Source organism: Denticeps clupeoides, chromosome 19 (assembly GCF_900700375.1).
Source record: "Denticeps clupeoides chromosome 19, fDenClu1.1, whole genome shotgun sequence".
NCBI lineage: Eukaryota > Metazoa > Chordata > Actinopteri > Clupeiformes > Denticipitidae > Denticeps > Denticeps clupeoides.
In genome coordinates, this window is record NC_041725.1 from 597,781 (window position 1) to 617,921 (window position 20,141).

The 20,141-nt window shown below is 42.3% G+C and overlaps 1 protein-coding gene across 4 annotated transcripts in view; it reads right to left on the minus strand.

Annotated features, from left to right (window-relative positions):
* Nucleotides 1-20,141, minus strand: part of fat3a (FAT atypical cadherin 3a) — a 99,774-nt gene that overhangs the window by 56,843 nt on the left and 22,790 nt on the right. For all 4 annotated transcript variants that reach the window (XR_003743231.1, XM_028962664.1, XM_028962663.1 and 1 more), the window contains 4 exons: nt 11,544-11,662; nt 11,260-11,452; nt 1,649-1,710; nt 1,263-1,571 (listed from right to left, as the gene is read on the minus strand). Coding sequence is in view for 3 of the 4 variants with exons in the window: in XM_028962664.1 (XP_028818497.1) it covers nt 1,263-1,571; nt 1,649-1,710; nt 11,260-11,452; nt 11,544-11,662 (683 nt within the window). In the remaining variant the exon portion in view is untranslated. The remainder of the gene's footprint in view (nt 1-1,262; nt 1,572-1,648; nt 1,711-11,259; nt 11,453-11,543; nt 11,663-20,141) is intronic.

Below are 20,141 nucleotides of genomic sequence, written 5' to 3' on the forward strand. Positions count from 1 at the left end.
AGTTATCTTATGTGACTTACTATTTACATGGTTCATATAGGTGTGCAAGTGGTGGCCTAGCGGTTAAGGAAGCGGCCCTGTAATCAGAAGGTTGTCGGTTCGAATCCCGATCCGCTAAGGTGCCACTGAGGTGCCACTGAGCAAAGCACCGTCCCCACACACTGCTCCCTGGGCGCCTGTCATGGCTGCCCACTGCTCACTCAGTGGGCAGTGGGCAGCCATGTGACAATCACTTCACTTTGATTCTGGCATCAAGATGTGGCTGACAGAGTGTCACCAGGGAGTAAAGAACATTGATTATCTCCTTACAAGGACACCTGGCATTGGGTGTTCAATTTAAATTCAACAGCAACTGCACATTTTGTGGGAGGGGGTGAATGCTGCCAGAAGGCCGTTTTATTTACTTGCATGAATATGTATGTAGAATTTGATGTGGATTAGGAGGATTCTGGATATGGTAACAGAGGACATGCAAGACATTGGTGTAGATGAGAAAGATGCAGAGGACTGATCCACTGTGGTGACCCCTAACAGGAACAGCCAAAATAAGAAGAAGATGGCTGGCTAGGTCACAGCATCTCCAAAACTGCATCTCTTGCATCATGAGCAGCCAAGACTCACTTTTGTACGAAGGGAAAACAGAAGAGCTACTGTAGCACAAACTGCTAAAAGTTAAAAATGGCTTGGACAGAGAGGTGTCAGAAGGCAGAATGCATGTGGCACTCTGTGGCACTCGCATGTGGCATACTGACAAGGTCAGGGTTTCCATGCTGACCTGTGGTTTAGCTTTCTTGTAGCCTGGATTATGTAAAGTGAATAAAATGATTGTATTCGTAGTTGGTGTCCTAGTGAATCATACTGGTTACTTCATTAATGGTAACATGAAAGCATGTTTTAAGTCGCTCTGAATAAGACCAACTGTCAAATGCTTCAAATGTAAATGTGACTACCATAAAAAGTGCCTACAAGGTGTGTGTGTAAGCATTAGAACATGGGCAATAAGGCAATGGAATAAGATGTACTGGGTGAGCCACAAATGACTCCATTCTTAAGAGATATTTGGCCGATACCAAATATTTGTTGAGATAGAATGACCCTACTGAGTTTTGCTTCACAATGTTTACTAGCAGTTTTGTTTCTTTATGATGCTTCCACTATGTGGATTTCTACTCATTGTTCATCCATGAAAATAATTAAAGTATGATTAAGTATTAATCAAAAAATACATAAATGAACACATTCATAGACAGACAGATACATACGGTCAGGATGTCGTAGCTGCCTGCAAAGAATTGTTTCCTTGAAGAGATTACTCCTGTTTTGGGATCAATGAAAAACTTCCCTTCACTGTTTCCATCAACAATGCTGTAGGTGAGGTCTGCATTGCTGCCGTGATCATGGTCATAGGCAAAAATGCGGTACAAAGGGTCACCCCTGCGCCGGCGCTCAGGGAGACGGGTTTGGTAAACTTTTTCTGGGAACACAGGCCGATTATCATTCATATCCATGACCGACACCACAACCCACACCGTAGTGTGCTTGGGAAAGGGCTCACCATCTGACACTGAAACCTACAGATAGACACAACCACAGGCATGTAAGTGAAAGCATTACACAGTACACGTAATGGTGTGTGTGAAAGTTTTACCTCAAGAATATGCTCATCTTGCTGCTCTCTATCAAGTTTTCTAGATGTTGTAGTGATAAGGCCTGAAATAAAAGAACATCATGAATTTAGTTTATTTTATATATTTTGAAATGAATAATTATGCCTTGAAAACCAGCAAGATACATGATCACATTATCATCTTCACAGACATGGCCACTTATAATTCAGTTTCAGAATGTGCAGTGCAGTATGAAGTAGGATGTGCAGTTTAGTGCTCCCGCAGACATTTTAAATATTTTTTTTTTCCCGCACCATTCCACTGGGGCAGCACTGGCCTATAGGTTAAGGAAGCGGCCCTGTAATCAAAAGGTTGCCGGTTTGCCTACTGCTCACTAAGGGTGATGGGTTAAAAGCAGAGGACACTTTCGTTGTGAAGTGTATCACAATCACTTCACTTTCATAATGTTGCTAGTTTAATATGGGGTTTCTTTTTGGCTCATATAAAAGAACTAATCCAGCTGTTCAGGTTTTTAATAGCTTTATGTGTGATAATTTGATTTGGATATAGCAATTGTAAGATGGGACGTCGCGGAGCCATTACATTTCTGTGCTTTTGAGATTCCACACCTCCATTTACATGTCTTTGTCAAACGGCATTGCAACATTTGGCGGCCCACCCCCGAGCCAGAGGTGTGAGGTGCCAGTCATTGGGATCGCCTGTTCTCTTTGTCTTCCCCAGACGGGAGGCACAGGGGACGTGACGTCAGAAACAACAGGTTTTGATTGGTCTGTGACAACTTCCTGTAGGCCAGGTGTATAAAGGATTGTTCACGTGTGGGGGACTGGACTTTTTCTGTCTTTTCCATGCTTTTCCATCGAAACCGGACTTTCCTCTTTCTGCCAGGTAACAACAAGTTGGAGTGGTTTGAATACAGTGCTTTTGTATGTAGAGAGAGAGTTTTGTTACTTCATTCTTCTCAGTTTTACACAATCTAGTTAGAATATTACTTTTAAAGAGAGCTATACAACCTAGAAAGCAAATAGGAAGTGTATTCTACTTCTCCAAGTCTAATTTAATGCGTTCAAACAATGGAACAAAATAATTTTTATAAATTTTGTCAAAATCAGGGGTAACATATATTCCCAGATATATAACAACAACATTTATTTCTTATATAGCCCAAAATCACATACAGTATGTCTCAATGGGCTTTGACAGGCCCTACAGTTTTTACACCCCCCACACTTGACCCTTCTGCACACAAGGAAAAACTCCACACAAAAAAACTCTAGGAGAGAGAAAAAAAAAGAAAGGAAGAAACCTTGGGAAGGAGTGATACAGAGAGGGACCCCCTTCCAGGGTAGAGTGAGCCTGCAAATGGAGTCAGTGCAGGGTTGGATATGATATAATGATAAGTCCTACGGTTGTAGGGTTGGAGAAGTCCAGGATGTAGTCAGTGTCATGGTCTAGATTACGTGTCCATAATGATGTTACTGGTCCACTTGAAGATCCCTGAAGCTGTAGTTGTAACGGTGGTGGTGGCTGTGGTGACCCTCTGGTTTGTTTCATGTTATGTCCTTGTAAAGCAGTTGTCAGGAACCAGGATTTATTTGCTGGTCTGATCACTGGGATCTGCCAGTAGTCTGGGCGCTTGATTCCGTGTCTCGGAGAAAAACAAACAGAAGCAGCAGCAGACGGTTGCACTGTACGACTGATACTGAAATATGTGGTTATAGCGGTATATTGGTGCTACAGTGGCCCGGTACCCTAACTAGGACAGCCTAGCTATGGTGAATTTATCTTTGTCTGTGTCTAACAGGGGGACTCTGTGATAAACTGGACTTTATAATTGACACTGTGTCAAAGTCAAGTGAAATGAGGGTCTAGGACTTTAGCAAAAAGCCAGAGAAAACAGATAGGTTTTGAGATTGGATTTAAACACTGAGACTGTGTCTGAATCCCGGACACTTACAGGCAAGCTGTTCCACAACTGCGGAGCTCTATAGGAGAAGGATCTGCTCCCAGCTGTGACCTTCTGCATCTTTGGTACCAGTAGTGACCCCGCATCCATTGATCGAAGGGAACGTGGCGGTTCGTAAAGAACCAAAAGTTCAATCAGGTACTGTGGGGCGAGACCATTTAGAGCTTTATAGGTTAAAAGTAGGATTTTGTAGTCAATCCTAAATTTGATGGGTAACCAGTGCAGTGATTGTAAGACTGGGTGATGTGGTCAAATTTCCTGGTTCTAGTTACAACTCTGGCTGCAGCATTCTGTACTAGCTGGAGTTTACTCATGCACCTACTAGAGCATCCAGACAATAATGCATTGCAGTAATCTAACCTTGATGTAATAAATGCATGGAACAACTTTTCTGCATCATGCATTGAAATTATATTTCTTATTTTCGCAATATTTCTAAGGTGAAAAAATGCTATTCTAGTGACATTATCTACGTGCGAACTGAATGAAAGACCTGCATCAATGATGACACCTAGATCCTTCACTTCAATACTCGGTGAGATACAAAGGCTATCCAGGGTTATTGTGTTGTCAGCCAGTTTATGCCTGGCTGCTTGAGGCCCAAGTACAAGCGCTTCTGTCTTGTCAGGGTTTAACAGGAGAAAGTTGGTGAGCATCCACTGTCTAATGTCCTTCAGACAATTCTCTATTTTTTTCAGCTGCTGCCTCTGATCTGGCATTGCTGACAGATACAGCTGTGTGTCGTCAGCGTAGCAATGAAAGCTAATACCGTGTTTGCGGATGACATCGCCTAAAGGTAACATGTATAGAGAAGTAACGGACCTAGGACAGAACCTTGTGGAACACCAAAGTCTACTTTACTATGTAAAGCATATTGGGGACCACTTAAAGGCATAGATATTAGTCATGCCAAGACTGCCTTGCCGGGAATCCGCCTCTCCAGCTCTGGTCGTGGACACGCCTACCCTCTGCCTGGACGTTCCCCACCTGAACGGCAGCGCAGCACCAGCGCCCCCGCCTGCTGTACCCTCCACTACCCTCCATGCCACACGCCCACCACTATCTCCAGCAATGCTGCCAGCCCCCTGTGGGAAGTGCCCATTCCTAATATCCTGTGGTATGTAATTTGTTGCTCTTCCCTTGCTCTCAACCACCACCATAGTCACGCATCTGACTAAGTCAGCTTGGGGCTTTTGCGTGGGCCTGGGTCTTACTCCAGAGGTGCAGAGTGCCACAGAGCCCCCTTGATGGAATGAGCATCCAGCTGGGACAGGCAGGAAGAGGGCCTGCTTCTCCCAAAGGACACAGAAAGGGCTGACCGGATGGTTCAGCGAAGCCCCCACACTGGCACCAGGGACGGGCTGCTTACAGTGACGTGATGCTTCCTTAACCGTTAGGCCACCACTGCCCCTCCGGGACAGCCTCCCTGAGTGTTGCAGGGAGGGGAGCTGGACACACTGCCAGGAGTGACTTGCAGTGAGAGGGGCTGCATGTGCCCATGCACCATCCAGGGGTGCAGTAAACGGTCGCCGGAGGGTCCAGGACTGCCTCCCTGCAGTGCAGAGAGCGGAGCTGGTTGCACTGCCAGCAAGGTCATGCAGTGAGAGGGGCTGCACGTGCCCAGAAGGCAGCACCCAGCGGTGTGGTAAGCGGTTAGCGGAGGGTCCGGGCAATCGCCACATGCCTGCGGGTTAGTTTTTGTTCTCCCCTTTATTTCCGCTGTTTTCGGCCCTCATACCCTCATGGATGAATGACACCCAGGAGTGAGTGTCTCACCTCATGTTCCTCCACCTTAAGGGTGGGAGTGAAGTTGATGTGAGCTGTTGCTGCTGCATTTAGAACAGTTGCCTTTGGTGGCTCCACCTCAAAGGGAACAAAGAGTTCAGAATCTCTGCATTGAACCGTCACTTTCAGCAGCTCCATGACTAGTCCTGTAGTTAGTGATGTGCTGGACTCCCTGCCAAGCCTGCTTCAAAGTAAACCAAAACGATGTACAAGCTGTTTGTCAGCAAAGTACCAACTGCATTATGATATATGTAGTTTGTGTGTTATCAGTGCTTGTCACAGCCAATACACCTCCAGCCCACCAGAGAGCACCAGACCAGCTAGGGAGACGGCGACCCGGAAGTGGAAATGAGAGTGCTCTTTGAGTTGAATTCGTTCCCAGAGACGATAGCCTTATTTACCCATGCCCAGCTGATTAGAATCCACGACTATGACCTTGACCTTGAGCCTTGCCTGCCCCCTTTGTTACGACGATCTCCTGATGGATTCTACATCGAGACCATGACCTTCAAGACCACTGCCATTGACATTGAGTTTCTCCCCGCTACCCCCCACGAAGCCAGAGTTCCCGTCCCAACTGACCTCCGGCCTCCCTCTCCCCGACCAAATGCCTCCGGTCCTCCTCCCCAGCGCGTCCAGTGTCTACTCCCTGTGCGGCGACTTGTCCCCTTGCTCCAAGCATGCATGAAAATGCGTCCCCGAACTCCTCCAGTGACAGTGCTTCATATCGCCGAGCCATAGTAATAGATGTATATAAAGTTATCTCGCGGAATGTGGCCGCGAGTTTTACAGATGTGTTCTATGGCATGCATGGCGCAAGAGCGGTTGTCAGTGCTGAATCTGAACCACTTGCCCTATTTCTGCCACCCTGGGCAACCGCCCATGTCGCCCATATCACAAATTGGCACTGACTGCATGTACTCTATCTGCTTTAAAGTTTATATGCTCCAGCTGTTGTGTGGTGAGTGAGGTCTGAACACAGACCATTTTTCATCTCATTGGAGAAAATTTTAAATCTAAAGAATGCATTTTTAAACTCCCCGTAAGACAATTGTGTAGCGTTGTAGATAAAAAATTTTTTTACTACATTTATTTCTTATATAGCCCAAAATACAGTATGTCTCAATGGGCTTTGACAAGCCCTACAGTTGACACCCCCCACACTTGAAAAATCCACAGAAAAAAAACTCTAGGAGAGAGAGGAAAAAAAAAGGAAGAAACCTTGGGAAGGAGTGATACAGAGAGGTGTAGAAGGAAAATTTTGTAAGCCCAGACACGCCACGAAATTTAGTAGGCCCGGACACTCCACGTGTTTTTCAAAAAAAAACTTGGCCACAGGAATAACTGGTTGTTACTTGCAGAAGCAACTGGTGACACTGCAAAATCTGATTGTATGTTTAGGACCTCACCCATTGTTGAAGATTGTCCCCACTCCACCTGAACTGAATTTTACCTGTCTTATCCAACTTATGACTCAAGATAACCTTGATCCTTTTTGCTCTTCTTGGGATTTCCCTTTTCCTGTAGGACCAAAAACCGATGTTTCCCCTGTTTTTGATGCTGAAATAGCTCATAACAATTTTACTTGTTTTGTTAACCCTTCCCCTGGTAATATTGTTGATACTGTGAATGTTTCGTATTGTGCATCTATCCACAACCTGTCTCATTCCCCAAAAGTTGATCGTTCTGACATCTGGTGGTGGTGTGGTGGTCAAACACTGCGCTCCACTTTACCTGAGAACTGGTCGGGTGTCTGCACTCCTTCTACTCTTATCCTACTATTTAGCTTGTAACCGCATCAGAAGTTTTTCAGGTCTCTTTTTCCAATGTTCACTCCCGCTTAGCTAAGAGATCATTGTTTTCTTTTGATTCCCCTGACACAACTTACATTGATGCCATAGGTATTCCCAGAGGTGTGCCTGATGAATACAAATTAGTTAATCAAATAGCTGCAGGCTTTGAATCAATTTTTATTTGAATACCTCCTAACAAAAATGTTGACAGAATCAATTACATTCATTACAATGTGCAGCGCTTATCAAACTTTACTAGAGACGGATTTGAGGCTGTACATCAGGGGTGTTAAAGTCAAATGGACAGGGGGCCAAATGAAAAATTTAGGAACAAGCCAAGGGCTTGGACTGATCGAATGTTCATTGAAAAAAAATAAAATGACCGCATATAGTCTATTGATCCCCATTAAACAGTCTGAAAACCTAAAAATATATTGCTATATGATCAAATAAATAAATAATTTCTTATGGCTCTGTCAGTAAATTTTAATTTTCAACAGGGACAAAAGCTTTATGTAAAAATCCCTAAAACATGAACATTAAATGAATGAAGCGGTATTATTCAAGGCACCATCAGTATTACTTCTCAGGGAAATAGCAAAAATGGCCTAAATTTACTTCAAAGAAATAAATAATATCAGCAATTTTCTATAATTCACTCAACTGAAATATTTTTAAAACAAATTGAAATACAATAATAAAGTGCAAAAATCTATTAACCTGAAATATTTTTTCACACATGTGGTGTGAAAACAAATATTTCACTTTTAAACTTTAACTGAATAAAAACTCTAAATACGTCATTGCACAGTAATGTTCACTTTTTTGAAGCTGTGGCTGATACTTGGTGGTGTCTCATCTTTTGAACAAGTTCATCAATGTTCGGGGCCAGGCTCTGGGCTGAGGAAATCCTCAGGATTGAGTGGAGGTGTTCTGCAGTAAGTCGACTTCTAAGTGATGTTTTGTTTAGTTGTTCACACAAGTATGTGCTGCCAAACATAGACAACGTTTGAGCAGCCTGGATGCGCAACTGGGGCATTGTTTCGGGGAGGAAACGGGCAAACTCCGCAGCACCCACCGCCGCATATTTTGCTTTCAGTGCATCACTGCATTGGAGCTCGATCAACTCCATTTGGAGGTTTGGTGGTGAGCTTTCCACGTCAACTGCAAATGGATTACTGACCAGTTTGAACCTGCTTTTTTGTGCTTCAAAGTCAGCAAATCGTCGTCGAAAGTCAGCGGCGAGTACACTAATTTTACTCCGTACTAATGTACTCCGACTCCCACCTTGTTTTAAAAGTCCGGTTCTCAGTGTCCACCTTCCGTTTTGCCATTTTTTAAGGGTAGGCTATCTGAAAGTTGACTTTTGAAGTGATGCTAATGCCCGCTGATGAATAATGAAAGGAAGTGGCCTCCCGCTCGGAGCGGCACCGTTGAATTGTGGGAAATGTAGTGCGTTGGTGTGTGTAAAGTACCTGGATGCTGCTGGCGTGCAGTGACCTGCGGGCCAGTTCTAATAATAAATATATATATTCCCGGGGGCCAGAAAAACCCCCTCCGGGGGCCTTGACTTTGACATATGTGCTGTACATGAACAATTTAAAGCCACCTCATTTATGGCCTTCCAGAACCGCATTGCTGTTGATATGTTATTAGCGGAGAAAGTTTGAGAGTTTGCCCAATTTTCGGCGACCAATGCTGCACCTTTATCCCCAACAACACGGCTCCCCTAGGGAAGCTGACTCGTGCAGGTGAAGGTCTTAGAACCCTTTATTATTTTTTCGCCTTTAGTTTTGAGTTTATATTTTTATTTCAGTACAACTGCCTGTGATGAGTTACCTTAAACCCTTGATGGAGTGGTATACTTTGATGTTTCTGGTTGTATATTACGTTACTTTGTAATTTTGCATTAATTTGCTGCGTACTTTTTAATCATTTTTATAATCATTTTTTTATCCTTTGAATTTTTTGTTATTATGTAATTATGTACTACTCACCTTACGTACACATTATATACATTTTTGGGCCTATAGTAGTGATCATTAATCAACTACGAAAAAAAAAAAGTGTGGAGTGTGGAAGGAATATTTAGTAAGCCCAGACACTCCACAAAATTTTGTAGGCCCGGACACTCCACGTGTTTCACCTTTGGTCATGGAACAGTCAGAAGACAACTGTGTATCTTAGGTCTGACCTTGTTGATGCAAAAGCTGGACAAAATCTGATAAAGAAAAGTTTCTGTGACGCTGATGGGCACCACTGTCCAAAGTGGTGCGAGCTTGGTTTTCGACCTTGTATACCCCAGATGTATAAATGCTTGTGAACTGTAATCAAGCGGGGAAGAAGTTCTCTTGTGGGTCCCCCCGTGCGCGGTAAAATAAACTTGGATAATCAATTCAGTTGACTTCCTTTATAGCAGCTCCCCAGACGGCAGAATTTCCACCACAGAGGGACCCCCTTCCAGGGTAGAGTGAGCCTGCAAATGGTGTCAGTGCAGGACTGGTGATGATTTGTATAGATGTCTGGACACTCAGAGAAAGATCAGCCTTTTCAGCCTTTTCTCCATTCCTACTTCCTACTTGTGTTTCGAAGTAGAAGAAAGAAAACTCACCCAAGTACAAAGTTCAACAAATGACCAAATGCACAGAGTAAAACTCCAATCTGGAGCAGCGCTGTACTCAGATCAGGCCGCCACAGTCACTACCGGCACTACTTTTTAACGATAATTTTTATGCCGCAACCAGAAAATCCCCAAGCAACGTCATTATGTTCTGCAATGCATCGATGCAGAATCGTCCACGTCTGCATCGCGATGCATCAATTATATAATTAATTTCAACACCTCTAACATCAGGAGACGTGGAGGAAGGCAACAACCCAGCAGCAGGACCCTAACCCTAACCTCTGTCTTTGTTCAAGGAGAAACAGCCCTGCCAGAGACCCACAAAATGAACTCCAGCAGGCCACAAATGTGCATGTGTCTGCTCAAACGGTCAGAAACAGACTCCATGAGGGTGGTATGAGGGCCCAACGTCCACCGGTGGGGGTTGTGCTTACAGCCAACACAGTAGAATTTGCCAGAGAACATCAAGATTAGCAAATTTGCCACTGGCGCACTGAGCTCTTCACAGATGAATGCAGGTTCACACTGAGCACATGGGACAGATATGACAGAGTCTGCTGATACCGTGGAGAATGTTCTGCTGCCTGCAATATCCTTCAGCATGACGGGTTTGACAGTGGGTCAGTAATTGTGTGGTGTGGCATTTCTTTGTGGGGCCGCACAGACCTCCACGTGCTCGCCAGAGATGAGATCCTCAGACCCCTTGTGAGACCATATGCTGGTGCAGTTGGCACTGGGTTCCTCCTAGTGGAATACAATGCTAGACCTCATGTGGCTGAAGCAGTTCCTGCATAACAAAGGCATTGATGCTATGGACTGGCCCGCAGGTTTCCCAGACCTGAATCAAATTGATCACATCTGGGACATCATGTCTCACTCGAGGAGATCCCTCTGGAGACCCTGGGAGGAGATCCCTCATTTTGACTTGTTTTAAAGACATTACATCAAAGTGTAAAGGTAGCCTTTAGTGTGTTTTTCCACTTTTTTTAGTTTGACTCCAAATCCAGACCTCCAGAGCTTGATAAATTTGATTTCCATCGATAATTTGTCATGATTTTGTTGTCAGCAACTATGTTAAGTATTTAATAAGAACATTTTGTTCATTCAGATATAGGATGTCTTATGTATGTTGTGTTTCTGAAAATGAAATTTTAAAAAAAATGGCACAACTTTTTTTTTCAATGTACTTGAAAGTGTTATTCTTTTGTATCTATCAAGATTGGGTATATATGCCTGCATCCAACACAGGGACTACAGTGCACCAAATGTTTCAAATAAGATTATCAAGAATACATAGAAATGAGCAGATTAATGGTATGAAATTAATGGTATGGCTATGTGTACACTTACATATAGCACAAGCAACACATTTAGAAAGTGAGAAGGTGGGAGACAAAGAGAGGTGACACAACAAGAGAGAGACATTGAACAGACACATACAGTTGACAGCAAATTCTCTGTGGCTACCTGTTTGTTGGTCAATATTAAAGAAGTTCTGGGGGTTGCCACTGATGATCTGGAACATAAAATGGGGTTCTGTACTGTCAGGATCCTGTGCGCTGATCTGAATGACTGATGCATCTTTGGGTGAATTCTCTGGTATAGCCACATAATATATGGGTTCAGAGGTCAAGGGGGCATTATCATTGACATCCTCTACCTGTGGAATGTAAAACACACATTATACACAAACTAGGATTAAAAACCACTATACAGCCACCCACACAACAAACACACACACACACACACACCTGTATATATATGTGTTGAACTGCAGACTGAGGGACCACACCAAAGTCTTTGGCATATACAATCAGCCAATAGGAATCCTGTGTTTCGCGATCCAGCTGATCTACTGTGTAGATCACACCTGCAGACCAACACACAAGGAAAATTATGACATAATTTTTAGGCACAGAGTTAGTGTCTACATTAAGGAACATACACACATGCTCTGTGGGACAAGTGATGGCATTAAATGTTTTTACATACACCCTGACTAAAATAAAGTCAGTTAACAGCAAAAGATTATATAAATACTATTGTCACAACTCCTTTTCACAGAAGGAGCATGAAGACATTAATCCATTTGCGTTCAAATACACGAGTGATGGCATGTTAATAAGCATCATGTTACAACCCTTCAGTAGTGTCCAGCATTTTTAGGCAGAAAAGATCATTAATAGGGTTGTGACAAGTCAGAGACCCACAATCAAGTTTGGTGGCACATGTTAGCAAGTTACACAAGTAGTCCAGGGTTAATTCATTTTTTGTTTTGTATGGTTTTACTTGTTAGAAGCAATGCAACATACCTCACATTTGACAGGGGCAACCGCCACCCCCAGTGACCTTCACACATCTATCTGTCTTGACGCAGCATGCGAGCTATCTTGCTAGAGTTTAAAAATGTCTGTTTGAGAAACTAAAGAATGTCACGTTGTCCCTCATTATTGATGAGGCCACTAACAACAGTATGAATAAAATAAAAATATTCAGGCTTCAGAAGTACCACTGAGGTGCCACTGAGCAAAGTACCATCCCTTAACACTGCTCCCTGGGTGCCTTTCATTGCTACCCACTGCTCACCAAGGGTGATGGTTAAGAGCAGAGGACACATTTAGTTGTGTGCACTGTGCTGCAGTGTTTCACAATGACAATCACTTCACTTTCATTTTCTTAGGTACATCTCTTTTGTATTCTTATAGCAAAGTCTTTGTGAACTTAGATATATTTATAAATATAAAGATAACTGTTATTCCTTTGTTGGAGCACAACATTTTGTCTTACTATGTACTATGTATATGGATGGGATGACAATAAATCTGTACTTCATGTCATAACTACATACGAGGCTGCTTTAAGGACCTGTCAAAGAAAATTGAGACATACCTTATGTGATTTTGGGCTACATAAGAAATAAATATTGTTGTTGTTGTTTAAGGACCCTGGAAAACTACTGGTTTGTCAGCAAAAACACTGGACATAGAAATTCCAAACACTTTTCTGTGTCCTTTTCTGAGCAATATACAGCAACTGAATGTGCTGTATATTTACCAAGAAAGCATTTATACTGGAATGTCACTAAAACTGGGAATAATTTGTTTTCTTCTGTTTCCTTCAGTGCAGATCCACAAAAGAGGTACAACCTGTTATGCACACTGTGCTTGTCTATGCTGTGGAGCATCACAAGGTAGTGATCTCTCTCTTAATCAGTTGTAGAAAATTCAATTGTCCCAATGGAAGCCTACGCAAAGACAGTCATACAGACACAGTGCTCCAGCCACTCACAGCCTCTGTGTTCTTCTCATTCGGGTCACTTCACATACAGTTTATGCAGTAGTTTTGGAGAAAAAAACAAAACAAAACTAATATACTGTAAAATTAAATAAAGTCAAGCAATGTTTGTGTATTGTGTATATGTGACAGAGCATGAGAGACAGAATAACATTTCTATGCAAACCAACACATTTTTTCAGATCAAGCGGATCATATCCTAGCAACACATACAAAGACCTTTCAGAGTTCATCAGGGCCAAAGGAAGCCTGCATCCCCACCCCCAAAGAAACAAGTCAGAAAGAACACGAGGTGTATTCAGCTGAACCACAAAATGTGAATAATATTTTGTTTTACACAGGAAATATTGAGGAAATATGGCAAATTCACATGAATATATACAAGCTACCAAATGCACATACACCAAATGAAAAATATATATACATATGAAAAAGCTTGGGAACATCTATTTTTGAGGATTTTTCAAGTAGCAACTTTCTTTTAATATTGGTCATACCTTGTGGAAACAATAGTACTTCAGCAGTGACATAATTGAATTAAAAGAAAATATGCAATCGGAACCATAACAAAATTAGACCGGTGCTTAAATTTGGACACCCCAATAGAGAAATTACATCAATACATAGTTGAGCCTCCTTTTGCAAATATAACAGCCTCTTGATGCCTCCTATAGCTTTTGGTGAGTGTCTGGATTCTGGATACAGGATTTTTTTTTACATATATTACATACAAATGTTTTTTTTCTTTTAACAGCTGCTTTCGAAAATGATGTAATCAAGTAGTGCAAAATGCTGATCAGAAAAACAATGTGCAAGGTATGACAGGCAGCAGTAATTGCAAAGAGAGATAACTCAAGCAATTTGTTTTACCATCTCAAAACTAGACACATTGCAAAGTATGAAAGTGATAGTGAAGTGATTGTCATTGTGAAACAATTACATCATTCTTAGTGAGCAGTGTAAAGACACTCTGTGAGCAGTGTGTGGAGATGGTTCTTTGCTCAGTGGCACCTCAGTGGTAGTTTGGGATTCGAACTGGCAACCTTCCAATTATCAGTCCTTTTCCTTAACCGCTAGACAAACCACTATATGAGGAAAGCCTAAGAAAGTGCCTTCCTCAAACAACAAGTCTGTCTCCGAGCACAGTTGATATACAAAATGTGTGCCAGCAGACATCCATTCGGAAATGCCCAAATTGCAAAGTAAGTAAGAACCAATTTCCATGGCATCAAACATCATGCTAAGGCTGTAAGGCTGATGTAAGTGTCCAAAGTGCAACTCTACTACAGACTTGCAGTAGAGTTGCACTTTGGACACTTACATCAGCCTTACAGTTCAGTTCATCTCTAATGAGTGGAAGTTGTGTAGCAAATGCCTACAAACATCACATTACCCCCAACAGCGGTGCCAATATTGTAAAAAAGTGGGACTAAACAGTTAAACTAGACAGCAGTGCTTTGGCCACATGCCTCACCTTGCCCTTGGTAAATTAGTCATTCCACAACACTGAAATACTATTTTTGTGACTGCTAGATGACCAGATGTAGTTTATAATGTAGGCTATATAGCATAACATAAACTGTAGGAAGTGCACATGTTCAGAAAATAAATATATTGTCATTTTTGTTAAATTAATGTGTAATGTATACAATAGAGATAAATGTGTATGTGTGCATGTATATATACATATTTTATTCAGCTATATATTTTACATAAAAACAAAATTTACAAACTATGTAAACAATAATTTGCTTTCGCATATTTCTTTTTTATACAGACCCTGTAGGATGTCAGTGTTTTATATTGTGGTGTTTTGTTTTTTGGTTGTGCTTTCTTGAAGAAAAAAAATAAATACATTGAATTTTTAGTGGAGCATTTCAGGGTCAGAAAGGGTTTTGGGCTAAATAAGAAATAAATGTTGTTGTTGTTGGTGACATCTGGTTCATCCTAGCTGAATCTTAAAAAAAAAGAAACTGTAGCTTGCTTTTATCTCAGCCCTGGATTGGTGGCCATTACAAATGGATGTAGTATTTATGTTCAAATGAAATTTTAGACATTGTGCCTCAGAAGAGGATGTAAAAGGAATGGAGACGGCTGTAATTGGCGCGTGCAACTGCCCATCAGCCCATGCCGGCCGCTTTCCGCCACCAGGAAGGTGCGGTCCAAATCAAAAAGAGAGTAATTTTTCTTGCGCAAGGCTGCTTTTTATTTTGACTAAGTGATGGAATATGTTGGTGACCATAACAGTAAATGACATATTCAATGACATATTTTATGTTTCTCGTCCACTTTTCAGCATTATAAATAAAGAAATTGTTAGGGAAAAACAGGGCTTTTTTATTATCTGTGATTGCTACCTTCATGTAGTTGTAAAAAGCAGGACAATATATTAAGTAATCCAAAGTATTCAGAATACATTACTCACATTGAGTAATGTCAGTTTGTCATACCTAAACCCTAAATCTGTTAAATAACACAGGTCTACGTCCAGCTGAGCAAGACACAGAACTGACTAAGGATAGGAAGAGGACCATAAGAATTTCCTGGCCCACCTGCTATCTCTGACAGAGGCGCCATCGAAAAATATTCCCTGCAGGTACTGGAGCCACTTGTTGACAGACTTGTGTTCAAATTCTAAAGAATTTTGTGCTTTATTTGATGTAATCTTTAATTATGTGCTTTATTTGTTTGCTTAAATTAAAATGTTCTTTATATAATGTTATTTCATGTTATTTAAGGTGTTATTTGTAATATATGGACTTATACTTTGTTACATTTTTCAAAATTTGGTTACATTTGTCAAAATTATGGTTGCACATATGTTCATGACTACTTTGACAAATTTTAGCTGCTGCAATGCCTTTGCTATGGTCATTACATTGAAATTTATAGATCAAATTGTTTACCACAATATAAACTGTCTGTAGTTATGATTATACAACAATATGAATTTTATGCCATATCGCACAGCCCTCTATTCAAGTCAAATAACTGTGGCAGCCATTACAGAACATTGTATTTCCCCCACTGTTCAGGTAAGATCCTGATGTGTTGAAGAATCTGCTGGAATTAATATTAGCTCTGTTTTGGTGAGATTCAGTTTTAGACGATGGGCTGCCATCCCAGATGAAATGTCAGTTAGACATGCAGAGATTTTTTAAGTGGTGTCAGAAGTGTGTGTCGTAAGTATAGCAGTGGTAGAATAACCCATGTAAGGAAATTACCTCACCAAGTGATCTCGTGTTAAGGGAGACCGAGTACCGAGCCCTGAGGGACACCAGTGGAGAGTCTGAATGATGCAGATGTGGAACCTGTTCTTAAGGTGCCTAAGAGCAGAGTGGCCTCCATAATCCTTAAATGGAAGACTTTTGGGACAACCACAACCCTTCTTAGTGCCGGCCAAACTGAACTTTCGGGGGAGAAGAGCCTTGGTGAGAAAAGTAAAGAATAACCCAAAGATCACTGTGGCTGAGCTCCTGAGATTCAGTCAGGAGATTGTAGAAAGTCAATCACTGCAGCCCTCCACCAGTCAGGGCTTTATGGCAGAGTGGCCTGATGGAAGCCTCTCCTCAGTGCAAGACACATGAAAGTCTGCATTTAGTCAGGACTGGGCCGAAGGTTTACCTTCCAACAAGACAATGACCCTAAGCACTGTAGCGTCTGCGTAGGATCACAGATGGTTGATCTTCAAAGAACCTTTTAACCTGTGACATTTACATACCAATTACAACCCTGGACCCTCACTCTGATCGTCCCGTCTTCCCCCACTGTCACAAATGTAGCGTCTGCGTAGGATCATAGATGGTTGATCTTCAAAGAACCTTTTAACCTTTGACATTTACATACAAATTACAACCTGGACCCTCAGCCTGATTGTCCCGTCTGCCCCCACTGTCACCAAGACGATGCAAAACAGACGGGGTCTGCAAACTGCTCATCGGGGCTCCAAGCTTCAAAGCATTCCAAAGACCTCCTGCCTGGCTCCACCGTCGCAATACACAATCACGCACACACTTAAAACATATTGTCTGTATCTTGTGCTAGGAATATGTGATTATAAGTGGATCCCGTATATGCACGCGTTGTGTGTACGTTCCCTTGTATGAATTATACTAGTTACAACTTTCTATTGTACATTAGGTAAACTTTAATTACCTATAATTAAGTGTATAAGTGTATCTCTACTTTCCTACCTCCTAAAGGTCCCTTTCTTGGTGTCAGAAGGAACTTCTCGTTACTACTGGAACAGTGATGCATACCATGTGATCACAAAATACATCATACAATTTCTATAAGGTAGAAATTGTAACTGCAACAAACCACAGTCTCTCTCTGGACCAGCCATAAACATTCCGGTCAGTCGTAAACCCGGACAAAGGGAACTTCTCCCGCCAAAATGTCACACTTGTGATTGGCTATTCAGGCCACATGATGGGCGTGCCAGAAAACATTCAAAAAGGAGCGTCACACAGGCACGAATGCTCAGATTTTCTCTTCTTCCTTCCGAGACACCTCTTTCAACACTTTGTTACTCTTTGGCAAAATTTACCTTCAAGAAGAACTTCCAGCGCCAGACCTAAGGATTGAGGATCGTGACCCTACCGCATCAGGACTCCCTTACATGAAACAAGGACCAATGCAAGTAACTATTTAGATGCACGTGTAAACCCCTTTTTAAGGTGAACTTAAGAATTCTCTGACGATTCTCATTAGGCTGTGGTTAATTGATGTGTAATACTGCCATTCTCTTTTCATCACTTTCCTTTACCCTGTATGTATATGTTTGTCTAATTGTTGTATGTTAGCTATAGCCGTGTTTATTAAAATCTTTAAATTCACAATCGTTTGTTTCTGTGTGCTGCTCACAGCTGAGTCACTGAACGTTGACCTTTTAAGCTACATGCTAAGTTACTGCTAGTGGGAAAGCTACCTTTCCTGGCAAGAGGGGGGATAATCGTTCCCAGAATTGATAAATAATTATATTATCTGCTCCGTGGACGGACAGATCAAGTAATTGTAACATTAATTCTGCTACAGTTTATCCCAAAATCTAATCTAAATGTTTATTGTTAATTATAACCAGTTATAATTAATTATAGATATTTCCTCTTGAGCTAATTCGTTACATTTAATGGTGGAGAATGCGGGCACGTTCAAACTTATTTTGTGAGCAAACTCAGTAACAATCTTTTTGTGTTTTTATGCAAGCTTAAAGTGAGGCAAGACTCACTCTCGTGATTGGTTGGTTCAAGACCACCTCCATATGTGTATTTCAACAGCCATTGTCTGTTAAAGTACACAGCCATTAGTTCATAATATTAAAATTGTGCTGTAAAGACGAAGAAATCTCTTTGCTGTACATTTTAATATTATCAGATCGCCTGTTGGAACGAAGAAATCTTCCTTCATCGCGATAAAGATTGATTTGAGCGACGTTCCTCTTGTCATCTTTTTATAGGCCTTATTCGTAAATGAGAGCCCTAAATGCATATGTGTAGAAACAGCTAAGGAACCCTGTTTTTAAGTGTTAGTGTGTAAGAGGCGGCGAAGAAATCCTGCCCACACATTGCTGTGCAACTAACTGCATTTGTGTAAAAACGGCGAAGAAATCCCGTTTTTAATTTTTTTAGTGTGTAACGGCAGCGAAGAAATCCTGCCACACTCCCCTTTTGGTGCAGCTAAATTGCATTTGTTTTAAAGCAGCGAAGAATTCCTGTTTTTAATTGTTAATGTGTGAAAGGCAGCGAAGAAGTCCTGCCACACCCTGTCTAACACTCCTAAATTCCAACTCCACCCCCTCTGTTCTAACCCTTGGGGCTCACCCACGCCACCTTGTGGCCGGTCTCAGTAGGTGGGTTTTCTTGGTTGGTTGGCCTAAGCCTGCCAGTTTATCTGAAAGGCTTAGTCTGGCTCTTTGCCTCTTAACTTGATTCTTGTTATTACTGAGTCAAGCCTCTCCCTCTCCTGTTTAGATTTATTTAAATTTAGTCTAAACAGTGTTTGAATTTAAATTTAGAATCGATTTCTATGTTCTACACCTGTGTGTTTACTTATAGGTAGTGCTCCTACCTCTCCTCTGTGTTTGGCGTATTTGTTTGCTTGTCTTCACCTGGTTTCTGTTTGTTTGCCTAGAGACCAAACCTTTGAGAATCATCAGAGAAGGCTGAGTAATACATTGACAACCCAAGCTGCCAAAGTCTTAAGACTGTCACGCAGTCAAATCTAAGTACTATAGGCGCAGTCATTAACACTGGTAGGACTTGCATTGGTTTTGTTTTGTGCTGTCCCTCTCTCTCGCTCCCTTTCTCTCCCTCTCTCGCCTAACCAGCAAGCCAACATGTCTCGATCATCCAGCCCTGAGGCCCACTGGGATCGTCTAGAAGTCTGGCTGAATGCCCTGACTAGCAATCTTCTTCATGAACCCACCGGGGACCTGCAGAACCTGAGCCAAGAGCAGATTGATGACAACCTGAGCATCTTGATGGCCCGCGATCCGACGCAGGACTACAGCCACAAGGAGCTGGCCAAGATCACCGCGTCACTGGCTCACAACCTCCTCGGCCAGGCAAAACTGAGTGAAGCAACAATCCACCACCAGGAACGACAGACTGCAGCACTAAAGCTTCAGGATGAGAGATCACAGAGGAATCTGACGCTCGTTCGAAGACAACTGGAGCAACTGGAGACTCAGGACAGGACAGCACACAAACAGCACCCAGAGCTACAGGAGGAATTGGAGAGACTCCAGAACGCCTTGACTGATCTCCGCGCGGACACAGCACACCGGGAAGAGCAGGAAAAGGACGCCAGAGAAGAGCTGAGGGAAGAACTCAACGAGGCTAAGACCCTCCTGATGAGAGCAGAGACTGAACTTAAAGAAAGAGAAGCCAGGGCCAGGGCCTGTGAGGGCCACCTGCAAACTGCCCGGGCCGAGGTCAGTACTCTGTCCCAACAAAGAGACTATTTGAAACATGAACTTGACACAGTTCGCAGAGAGCTCAAGCACTCATACAGATTGCACGATGACCCTAGAAGAGAGATGCACCCCGCAGAGT